Source organism: Erpetoichthys calabaricus, chromosome 4, assembly GCF_900747795.2.
Source record: "Erpetoichthys calabaricus chromosome 4, fErpCal1.3, whole genome shotgun sequence".
Classification (NCBI taxonomy): Eukaryota; Metazoa; Chordata; class Cladistia; order Polypteriformes; family Polypteridae; genus Erpetoichthys; species Erpetoichthys calabaricus.
In genome coordinates this window covers 286739612-286752279 of record NC_041397.2, presented here as the reverse complement: position 1 = coordinate 286752279, position 12668 = coordinate 286739612, and the positions used below count along the sequence as shown (strand labels likewise).

The window sequence follows — 12668 nt, the reverse complement described above, 5'->3', positions numbered from 1 at the left end:
CAGGATGTAATCACTGCCAAAGGGGCTTTAACTAAGTACTGAGTAAAGGGTGGGGTGGCACGGTGGCACAGTGTGCACAGTGGTAGTGCTGCTGCCTCTCAGTAAGGAGACCCGGGTTCGCTTCCCAGGTCCTCCCTGCATGGAGTTTGCATGCTCTCCCAGTGTCTGCATGGGTTTCTTCTGGGTGTTCCGGTTTCCGCCCACAGTCCAAAGACATGCAGGCTAGGTGGATTGGCGATTCTAAATTGGCCCTAGTGTGTGTTTGGTGTGTGTGTGTGTGTGTGTCCTGCGGTGGGGTTCCTGCCTTGCACCCTGTGTTGGCTAGGATTGGCTCCAGAAGACCCCCGTGACCCTGTGTTCGGATTCAGCGGGTTGGAAAATGGATAGATGGATGGATGAGTAAAGGGTCTGAATACTTCTGTTAGTGTGATATTTCAGTTTCTAGTAAAAGTTTCTAAGATTTGTTTTGTGCTTGTCATTCTAAGGTATTGAGCGTTGCTCAAATACCAAATTTCATTATCATCAAGGACTGTCTTCTAATTAGGAAATTAGTTGAAAGGAAAACCTGCAGCTACTGCGGCCCTCCAGGACTGTGATTGAAGACCCTGATTTAGACAATGCCCTGCTGGTGAATCAAACTTATATCCCTTGATATGTGCAGCAGTTTAACACTATACCATAATGCCAACCTACTGGTTGGTTTGGCTGCATGATTAGGTTACTTGTTTTGTGATATTTAGTCCTTCTGTGCCTATGTATTTTTATTGTTACTTTAAACAGTTGGCATCACTCTTACATATATTGATTTATAACAGTTAATACTTCAGTCAATTCCATTATATTTTGCACTCGCATTAAGTACCGGTAAATATATTCAACTCCTTCAGTCTTTCCTCACAGATTTTGCTTCCTACAATCTTAGAATTAGTTAAGTATCTGTTTTTGGACATCACATCTGTTACTGTATGTCCTTTTTGAGATATGATAATTAAAACTGCTTACAACATTGCAGAAGCAGCTTCATCAATGTATTCTGCCGGGGAAGCATAACCTCTTTTGTCTTTTACTCACACAGTACAAATCCATTTTTAATTAATTCTTTAACCACACTGACCACTATAATATTTAAGGTTTTCTTCATAATATGTAACTTCTAGCCTCAAACATTCTTTTGAACAATTATATTTTACAGGTTTAATTACTGTAGATGGATGGTCTTTGGGCGGCACGGTGGCGCAGTGGTAGCTCTGCTGCCTCGCAGTTAGGAGACCTGGGTTCGCTTCTCAGGTCCTCCCTGCGTGGAGTTTGCATGTTCTCCCCGTGCCTGCGTGGGTTTCCTCGGGGTGCTCCGGTTTCTTCTCACAGTCCAAAGACATGCAAGTTAGGTGCATTGGCGATTCTAAATTGTCCTTGGTGTGTGGTTGGGGTGGGTGTGCGCCCTGCAGTGGGCTGGCGGCCTGCCTTGTGCCCTGTATTGGCTGGGATTGGCTCCAGCAGACCCCGTGACCCTGTAGTTAGGATATAACGGGTTGGATAATGGATGGATGGATAGATGGTCTTTAATTTGCCTATGGATTTCAGACATGATCAGAGAGCCAATGCTATTAACATCAACGTAAATTGGAAATTAAGCCTGAAAGGGGTACCAGTATATTACAGGTGATGCTCATGCTTGCAACCATGATCATTCGTTCTAGGCAAATTAAGAGTGATAAGCAATCTAGCATGTCCATCTTTGAAATGAAGGAGGAAAACCCATGCTGACATGGGAAAATGTGAAAATTCCACACAAGCAGTGGCCAAACTAGGATCTGAATCCAGGACTGAGGAGCTGTGAGGGAACAACACCCCTGTCTTTAAGACTGCAGATTTATTTACATCTATCTTTAATACAAAAAAAAATCTTGGAAGGAGACGAGACGTGATTGTCTCAGAGACACTTAGCTTATGCAAAGAGATTTGGAAAAGTCATGCATGGTTATGTCAGACACATTTCTTGTAGAGAGAAAGAAATGATATTCACTCATGGACAGTTATACTGTACATTGTATTGTCACAATGTAATTCCTAACACGGAATCAAAATTCAATGCGATATTGATGAAAAGGTAAAAGCGAAAAGAGATTGAATATATGGAAATAGGTGATATGACAGAAGTGTGCCATGTGAAATGCAGATCACGCAGCACAGCAGCAAGCCAGCAGCTGATCGAGCAAAGAGGAGGTAAAAAAAAATGGTGTTTCCCATTGTATCACTATTTAAGAGGGGGTGTCGGAGCAGCGATCGCGTCTCCTTGGGGTGCATTCAGCCTACCTCTTCACAACATGAGTGGCAGAGACGCAAAGTGGTTGATGCGTAGCACAGGCAGGGGAGTTGTGGCTGAGCGAAGCGAGCAGGTGCCGAAGCCCCCTAGTTGAACATAGATAATTGCTCTATCTATTTTTTCCCTAATTCAGGTGTTTTGATTTTGCTGATAGCAGGAAAATATGCAAATTATTTCATATGTTTAACTGTTTGTTGCATTTGTAACTGCATTGTTTTGAAAAGAGCAACAGCCCTAACACTGATCCTAGTGTCACTCAGCCTTTAGCCAAGCATGACAAACTCTCAGTTCTGGGTTGGAGATGGCCAGAGCCTCTCCCAGCAGCATAAGATGCAAGGTAGGAACCAATTCTTGACAGGACAAAAGTCCACATTTCTCACACTCAAAGCAGGCCAGATTGGAATTACCATTCACCCTTGCCTACACATCTTTGGAAATCTGGGAATAAAACTCGCACAGACACAGGGAGAGCATTCAAAACTCCTCACAAATAAACTATTAGCCATGGGTACCTGAAGAAAGGGCACTGTATCCATGAGGCAAAAGCACTAAACACAGTGCCCCAATGCCACTTGACTTACTTTTACCAAAACTAAATTTCAGAAAAGACAGCGGACTTCTGTATTCTGTGTTTAAAAATTCTGCATACTTGTACTTACCCACTTCTGTTGTCTTTGTTGAAAAGAAACAGTATGATTTAAATACAATGGAGTATAAGCATATGCAGTAACAATCAAAATTGTGATTTGCTATAATTTGTGATGGAAATGAGTTGTGTGAGGCCGGCCATATTGTCAAAAATCTGCAATGCATGCGACAAGCAGTCTGCTATCTCAGGCTTCTCTTGGGAAACCAAAATAGTCTCCTCAGTTTCCAGTCATGTGATTCTGTGAGGGCCTCAGAATCATTCTCCATTTGATGACGCTCCCTTCTGAGCTAGTGAGGGTGAGCCTGCATGATCTAAGACAGCCAGCTCAGCTTAGAGGCTCTAATGTTGCAAATAGGGCAATTCTCAGAGGACTACAGCATTGAACTTCTGTTTGATGGATATCCAGGCAGGTAGCCAGCAAAGTCCGATCCTCTCAAAAAAAGAATCCCTCACAAGTGAGCTGCTTTCTCAGAGGACTGTAAGCTGATGCCCAGCCTGGGGAAAGATGTCCTGCAAGTCAGAATGCACAATTTTTGTCATCTTTTACAGGACATGGCACAAATTAGGCAAGCAAAAGGGAAAAGATATACAGGGCAATTATCTCTATATTGCAGTCTTTTGTATTTTTTATAATGCCTTGAGTTTATTCAGTCTAAGTGTACTTTATAAAAATGTATTTGATTAGAGTGTTGTGGGATTGTACTCAATGAAAAGCACTACACAAAAATACATTAAATAGAGTTGAATTGATTATACATCAGTACCTGTTATCAGACATTAAGTGCAGATATTAGATGGTGAAGATCCTTCTTTACTAATATGCTACTGTTTACTGAGAAAGCAATAATAACATTTGAATTTATTTTCATGAAGACGATAACAACACAGATTATTTCAGATTGGCCTATATGAATCCAACATCATAGTGACGCAGTGGTAGTGCTGCTGCTTTGCAGTAAGAGACTGTGGAAGATTGTGGGTTCCTCCCTGTGTGGATAGCGCTTTGAGTACTAAGAAAAGCGCTATATAAATGTAATGAATTATTATTATTATTATTATTATTATTATTATTATTATTATTATTATTATTATTATTATTATTATCATAATATGTGGCCATTTGGTGTATACAATAATTTAATGCTTTACATATATCAGTCAGTCAGTCATTGTCCAACCTGCTATATTCTAACACAGGGTCACGGGGGTCTGCTGGAGCCAACCCCAGCCAGCACAGGGTGCAAGGCTGGAACAAACCCGGGCAGGGCCCCAGCCCACCGCAGGGCACTCACACACACACCCACATGCTAGGGACAATTTAGGATCGCCAATGCACCTAACCTGCATGTCTTTAGACTGTGGGAAGAAACCAGAGCACCCAGAGGAAACCCATGCAGACACAGGGAGAACATGCCAACTCCATGCGGGGAGGACCCAGGAAGCGAACGCAGGCCTCCTTACTGCGAGGCAGCAGCGCTACCACTGTGCCACTGTACCATTCGCTTTACATACAGTGCATCCGGAAAGTATTCACAGCGCATCACTTTTTCCACATTTTGTTATGTTACAGCCTTTTTCCAAAATGGATTAAATTCATTTTATTCCTCAGAATTCTACACACAACACCCCATAATGACAACGGGAAAAAAGTTTACTTGAGATTTTTAGCAAATTTATTAAAAAACATTAAGAAAGCACATGTACATAAGTATTCACAGCCTTTGCCATAAAGCTCAAAATAGAGCTCAGGTGCCTCCTGTTTCCCCTGATAATCCTTGAGATGTTTCTGCAGCTTAATTGGAGTCCACCTGTGGTAAATTCAGTTGATTGGACATGATTTGGAAAGGCACACACCTGTCTATATAAGGTCCCACAGTTGACAGTTCATGTCAGAGCACAAACCAAGCATGAAGTCAAAGGAATTGTCTGTAGACCTCCGAGACAGGATTGTCTCGAGGCACATATCTGGGGAAGGTTACAGAAAAATTTCTGCTGCTTTGAAGGTCCCAATGAGCACAGTGGCCTCCATCATCCATAAGTGGAAGAAGTTCGAAACCACCAGGACTCTTCCTAGAGCTGGCCGGCCATCTAAACTGAGCGATCGGGGAAGAAGGGCCTTAGTCAGGGAGGTGACCAAGAACCCGATGGTCACTCTGTCAGAGCTCTAGAGGTCCTCTGTGGAGAGAGGAGATCCTTGCAGAAGGACAACCATCTCTGCAGCAATCCACCAATCAGGCCTGTATGGTAGAGCGGCCAGACGGAAGCCACTCCTTAGTAAAAGGCACATGGCAGCCCGCCTGGAGTTTGCCAAAAGGCACCCGAAGGACTCTTAGACCATGACAAAGAAAATTCTCTGGTCTGATGAGATAAAGATTGAGCTCTTTGGTGTGAATGCCAGGTGTCACATTTGGGGGAAACCTGGCACCATCCCTACAGTGAAGCATGGTGGTGGCAGCATCATGCTGTGGGGATGTTTATTAGCGACAGGAACTGAGAGACTAGTCAGGATAAAAGGAAAGATGACTGCAGCAATGTACAGAGACATCCTGGATGAAAACCTGCTCCAGAGCGCTCTTGACCTCAGACTGGGGTGACGGATCATCTGTCAGCAGGACAACAACCCTAAGCACACAGCCAAGATATCAAAGGAGTGGCTTCAGGACAACTCTGTGAATGTCCTTGAGTGGCCCAGCCAGAGCCCAGACTTGAATCTGATTGAACATCTCTGGAGAGATCTTAAAATGGCTGTGCACCGACGCTTCCCATCCAACCTGATGGAGCTTGAGAGGTGCTGCAAAGAGGAACTGGCGAAACTGGCCAAGGATAGGTGTGCCAAGCTTGTGGCATTATATTCAACAAGACTTGAGGCTGTAATTGCTGCCAAAGGTGCATCGACTAAGTATTGAGCAAAGGCTGTGAATACTTATGTACATGGGATTTCTCAGTTTTTTTATTTTTAATAAATTTGCAAAAACCTCAAGTAAACTTTTTTCACGTTGTCATTATAGGGTGTTGTGTGCAGAATTCTGAGGAAAAAAATGAATTTAATCCATTTTGGAATAAGGCTGTAACATAACAAAATGTGGAAAAAGTGATGCCCTGTGAATACTTTCCAGATGCACTGTATATGCCATATGTAAATGGATGAATGTAAATTCTTTTTCATTTAATTAACTTCTAAGCTGACTTTTATTGTTACAGGATACTAGTGTTGATTTAGCTGATGATGCCAAGTAGGTGTCTCTACCTTCCTCTGTCCTGAATCCCTGTAAAGAAAGAGATTGCAGCTCTTGGGTGTTCCTAAACTGTAAGTTTGGAGTATTACTTGAATACCTTTTATTTTACACATTTAATGCTCTAGCAATACTTCCTAAAGGTACAATGCCTATTGAATTTTTACATTTTATCGTGATACAACATTAAATCACAGTGGATATAATTTGGCTTTTTTGACATTAAACAAGAAAAAGGGACTCTGTTAAAGAGAAACAGGTCTTTGCAAAGAGATCAAAATTATTTAAAAACACAAAAGAATTGATTGTATAAGTATATGACACACCTAAATCAACAGCCAATTGATTTTTGAAGTCCCATCATTAGTTCAATGGAGGTCACCCCTCTGGGGTTTTAGCTGCTTGTAGTCTAAATGCACCTTATCTGCAAGGGCCAGCTTGTGGTGAATCAGTATGGTGGCGTAACCTACACAATGTAGACAAAAGAGCACTGTAAGCAACTCTGTAAAAAGAGGATTAAAAAACACAAGTCAGGGGAACTGAAACAAGAAAATATTCAAGTCACTGAATGTCAAGTTAAATCAATCATTAAGGAATGTAAAGAGTATGGCGTAGCTGTAAATCGCCCTAGACCAGGCTGTCCACAAAAACTGAGTGATTCTATAAGAAGAAGATGAGTGAGAGAGGCCACCAAGAGACCCAGGAGAATTCTGAGGATGTTACAACCTACAGTACATTGGCTGAGATTGGAGAGACTATGCTGACAATAATTGTCACTCGGGTTCTTCACCAGTTACACTATTATGGGAGAGTGGCAAAGAGAAAATCACTGTTAAAATATGCGCATGACATCCCTGCCAGAGTTTGAGGGAAACTCTGAAATTACATGTCCATCGGACTAAACGTCATGCTTGGAGTACACCAAACACTGCACATTATCAAAAATATACACTTCTCTGCAGCAGGCCCTGGAAGGCTTGTGGGGGTAAAATTAATAAATAAATATGCTGGCAAAAGATATAGGAGCATCAAAACAAAGACTAATAGACTGAGTAACAGTTTCTACCCTGTTGCTATTAGGGCACTGAATGCCACCTAATCACCTCCAATGCAGCAGTGCAATAGATGACATCTCGTGCAATAGTGTTCATGTGCAATTAAGGTCTTATGTTGAATGTTTGTGTTCTACCTTATTTCTTCTTATCCTTTCTTATTCTTTTGTAATTATATTTATTTATATTTTGACACCACAGGGACTGCACCTAATTTTGTTGTATTTGTTACAATGACAATAAAGATATTCTGATTATGATAAATATAACAAAATACAGTGAAATCCTGGAGGAGAACCTGAAACCATCTACAAGAAACCTACTCCTTGGATCAAGATTTGTTTTCCAGCAAGGCAATGACCCCAAATATAAAGCAGAACTTACACATGAATTGCTTCAAAACAACAATGTGTATGTCCTGGAGTGGCTGAGTCAGAGTCCAAATCTCAATCCAGTTAGGAATTTGTAGCTGGACTTAATAAATGCTGTTCACTCACAAACCCCATGCATTCGTTCTGCAAAGAAGAATGGGGACAAAATAGCACTGATAGAGAGAGACACACGAGTACACAGAATCAAAACTGACATGGCTGACAAAGATGAACCTTCTAAATACTAATCTGATGGGGGTGAATACTCATGATATCAGTTATTTCAAGTTTTATAATTGTAATTAATTTAACCTACTGAGTCTTATGAGGAAAAACTCCTATCCATTTAGGGTTGGTCCATGCCTTTAATTGTGAGCAGGATTTAAAATCCTAACCCAATGTACAAAAAAAAAAAAAAAAAAAAAAACATGAAATTAGCCTCGGAAATGAAGTCTAAGTCAAAGCAAAAAACAGAAGAATAATTTTGAGCAAGCTATGGGATTTAATCGAGTAAGGGTAAAGCAAAAGTCTTGACCACCTGATGATCCTTTCCCATGAGAATCTTGGTCTAGTTATTTATTTAGGTTTAGTTATTTCGTTTTTTTAAGAGATTTTATCCAAAGCTTATATAAAAACGTTACTATGCTGCAATGTTAAGGAATACTCCATTCAAAAATGATCTGTTACTTACCCTGTGTTGTTTGTAGTGATAACCAATAAATATTTTCAGGAAGAACGGAGATATTAAAGTTTATGATATAATGAGCCTCATATGGGGCCAGCCCCACCAGGGTTGTCGGGGTTGGGATTTGAAGCCTGAAAAACAACAAACAATATTAAAATGTCCATGAATAAAGTCTCAATTTACTTATTTTGCACAGTATACATATCAGTTACCCTCTTGGATAACCATAAATCCCAAAACAAATATATTTTTTGCTAAAATATTGTTGCATAAACACAACTGGAAAAGCAGAGTAATGCACAAACATCAAGTACATTCAATAGGATTGACATTATAAAGTGGACTTTATATAGGACATATAATGTGAATAGCAATTCACTAAGCATATTGGACTAAACAGTTTGTACTCGCCAGAGCTTTTCTTTTGCTCTGTCCTTGAAGGGAGATGGAACTATGCATTCCTGAGCTTTTCATTGTATTTCATATGTATTTATTTGTTATGTAAAGAATCGTTTGTTTCCTTACCTTGTATAAACTGAAAAATTATGAATTGTTTGAAATGTACTACAATGCAGGTAGGCAAAGCTGAAAATCACTAAATGCTTAGCCATTGGCATTGCAGCACTCCAAACCCCAGACACAACCTCACTAACACCAGTCTCGGTTTAAATAAACGGTTTATTTGCACAAATACCTTACAAAAAGGCTTCAAAAGTGACATAAAGATAAGCAAAGTTCTCTTCTTCTCTCTTTTCTTTCTCCTTCCACTTACCCAGGGGAGCTTTGTCCGCTTCCACCTGACTCCAGCTCACCTGGATGAGGTTGAACGGCTTCTTTTATCTTCAAATGGAAGCCCCGCAAAGTAAGGATTAGTAATCCCAGCAGCTCCTCCTGGTGGCCCCCATGGAACCCAAAAGGGCTGCCCCACGGGACTACAGAGCCCAACATGCCCTGTGGGTGTTTGTGTGGGAATTCTACTCTAAAGATGCTGCCATCTAGCGTTTCGGGAGAGCATGTAGTCCTGACAGGTTGTTTCCCCCTGTCCTTGCAAAATATTTGTCCCCATTTCTCGGGCCTGTTGTGGCAGCAGGCTGCCAGTACAGTTTGGATTCAGGCTGCCTGGCATGAGGCCTGTTTCTGGGAGGCCTAGGGAAGACTCTGGTCTGATTTATGGGTCTTTTTAAGAGGACTCACACCATTCTGTTTTTTTGTTTTTAGAAAAAAGTTAACAATTATTTTTTTTAAAGCTACTCATTCTTGGAAACTCTAAGTGGGCTTCCATATGTGCTTTACTGAGGAGAGGCCTCTGTCATGCCACTCTGTCAAAAAGCCCTGATTAGTGGAGTATTGTAGTGATGGTTGTCCTTCTTGATGTTTCTCTCATCTCCACACAGGTTTTTTGGAGCTTGTAGCCTTCTCCAGATCTTGTTTTTAAGCTCTGCAAGCAATTCCTTTGAATTAATGGCTTAGCTTTCACGTTGATATACATTGTCAACCATGGGACCTTCTACAGACAGGTGTGTGCCTTTTCTAATCATGTGTGATCAGTTGAACTGACTACAGGTGGACTACAAACAAGGTGTAGAAACATCTCAGGGATGATCAAAGAATGATATGCACCTGAGCCAAATTTCATGTGTCTTAACAAAGGATATGAATACTTATGTCAATGGGATAGTTTAGTTTTTTATATACAATTCATTTTCAAATGTTTCTAAAATCCTATTTGCTATTCTGGGATATCCAGTGTTGCTTGAATAGGGGGAAAATGTATTGAAATGATTTTAGCTCAAGGCTGCAACATAACAAAATGTGAAAAAGTGAAGAGGTCTGAATAATTTCTGAATCCACTATGAATGGCAGCAGTGAAATGAAATCATTAAACATGTAACAGGAATCCGATGCTAAGAACAATATGAGCACCGTTACTAAAAACACACTATATGGTTGGCCCATACTCAACATTACTTAAATGGCAACTCTGTAAATGAATAAAAATACCTACATACAATATCAGTACAGTCAAAGGGACACACAAACACAAAACAAGTGCAGACTATGACTAGCTCTACCAAAACACTAAAATCATAACAACACCTTTCAAAAGTTATAAATTACAATTTGGCATGAAATTTATGTATACAGATGGAAAAAAGAAATATAATACTCATGTGAAATGTGAACTTTCATAGCTGACATAACAACAAAAAAAGAATAACATGAAAGCAATGCAAAAACAGAACCAAAAGGGCAAAAATAACAGGTCTGAACCATTAACAGCAGTTGTCTTAAGATCTCAGCATGTTATGTAGCCACCTGTTTCAGCCCTTACTGCTTGATATCTCTGGCACATTGAGCTAGTGAATCTTTGAATCTGCAGTTGGCTGATGTTATTCCTTTCTTCTAGAACTCCTTGATGAATTTGCTTATTATTGGCAGGCAGAGTGTGACACCTCCAGATTGTCCAATCCATTGGCATCCCAGAGGTGCATAGTGGGGCTAAGTTCAGGACAGGAAGCAGGCCAAAGCAGCACCTGTACACCAGCATTCCTCTGGACAATTGTGATCACAGCCATTATGTGTCACATTAAATTGTTGTAAGGTCAGACAACTTGAAGGTTTGAACAGAGAGCCTTTACCTGGTGACCTTATTATGTTCAGTATGGGAACAAGCTGGACTACACAACCTCAATAGCTGTGCTCATGGACCACACCAGATGAACTGAATCAATTTTTTGTTTGTTTTGAGCCTCGCGGCTCAGGCTTGGTGAGTGCCGTAATGTTCCCAGCACTACTGGCTAGCGGAGCCATTCTGCACGTGTTGGAGGTCAACGTGAATAAAACCTTTAAACAAGTTAAACAAGGCAAAGCCGCCTGCCCAGACAACATCCTATCCCTCATCCTGAAGGCAAGCACCGCCCAGTTGTCTTAAGTGTATGCCAACATCTTGTTATAATTTATCACTGTCTTTGGGCACAGTGTTGCCCATGTTAAAGAAATGTGCCGTTTCCTACCTGAATGACTCCCAGCCAATTATGTTACCCTCTGTGGTGGAGAAACTGGTCAGGATCCACATTAACCATAACATTCTGATACCCTGGGTTTGCTACAACTTGTATACCAGTATAATAGTTATATGGATGATACCATCTCCCTAACCTTGCACAGTGCTCTGGGAAATCTGGAAAGGAAAAACATCAACTGTATGTCAAGATCCTATTCATTGACTATAACTCTGCCATTAAGACCATTGTGACCTCCAGGCTTTTGATGAAGCTCAGAGACCTTGGTCTGAACAGCTCCATCAGTGGCTGGGTGTGTGACTGGCAACAAGAACTCATCCATGCTCTTTACCAACATTGCATTCAGCAACACTAGTGCATCATGCCACTGCTATACAGTGCACCAAACTCTGTACCAAAGCATGAGGGCAACAGCATCATCATGTTTATGGGTGACCCAACTGTGACTGGCCTCATCAGCATGATGAGACTGCCTACAAGAAGGAGCTAAAATGTATAGTGTGAATACAACAACCTCAGCATGAATATTAACAAAACAAAGGTGGTCATTGTTGACTTCAGGAAGAACAAAAGCAATCATCATGCTCTACTCCATCAACGGCATCCCACTCCAGATAGTTAGCAGCTTCAGGTTCCTGGGTGTCCTGAATACTAACTTCCTTTTGTGGCCTGTCAACACCACCTGCAAGTTCAAAATGACTCAGCAAAGGCTCTTTGTCCTGAAGAAGTTAAAGAGCTTGGCAGTGGGAACCAAAATCTTGGAGACATGCACTATTGAAAGCATCAGAATTGGATGCATCATGGTGTGGTTTAGTAACCTAACATACCAAGATTGCAAGCTCCTCCAAAAGACTGTCCATATTGTTTCTAAAATCATTGGAGCCAGCCTTCAACAGCTTCATACCTCCTACTCCACCCTCTGTGTGAGGAGGACAGAATCCATTATCTCTGATGCCAGCCATCCAGCTCATCCCCAGTTTTTATCTCTGCCTTCTGGTAAACAATATGAGAGCCTCACCACTCACTCCACCCACTTGAGGGACAGCTTCTTCCCCTAGGCCATAAGGTTGCTGAATTCTCAGTAAACTAATCTTGCCCCATATTGTACCCACCTTCTGGTGTATGTCTAATTCAACTCTATTTTATATGTGCACTACCTGAGCATAATTATTGTACTCAGACAATCTAGGGCTCAGGTGCTAGAAGTGACTGTGGACAAAACTAATGCCCTGAATTAAATTTTTAATAGATTTTCCCTTCCAATGACCAGTTGCACCACGGCATTTCTACTACATCAACAACTCCTATCTCATCAACTGGAGTGGTCATAAG

The 12668-nt window shown here is 41.1% G+C and overlaps 1 protein-coding gene across 1 annotated transcript in view; it reads right to left on the bottom strand.

Moving 5' to 3' along the window:
- prkx (protein kinase X-linked) overlaps positions 1 to 12298 on the bottom strand; it is a 218672-nt gene extending 206374 nt beyond the window's left edge. The window contains exons 1-2 of the mRNA XM_051926670.1: positions 12164 to 12298; positions 11927 to 12055 (exon numbers count right to left, since the gene is read on the bottom strand). Coding sequence (XP_051782630.1) covers positions 11927 to 12055; positions 12164 to 12298 — 264 coding nt within the window. The remainder of the gene's footprint in view (positions 1 to 11926; positions 12056 to 12163) is intronic.
- Between the last annotated feature and the right edge of the window lie 370 nt (positions 12299 to 12668).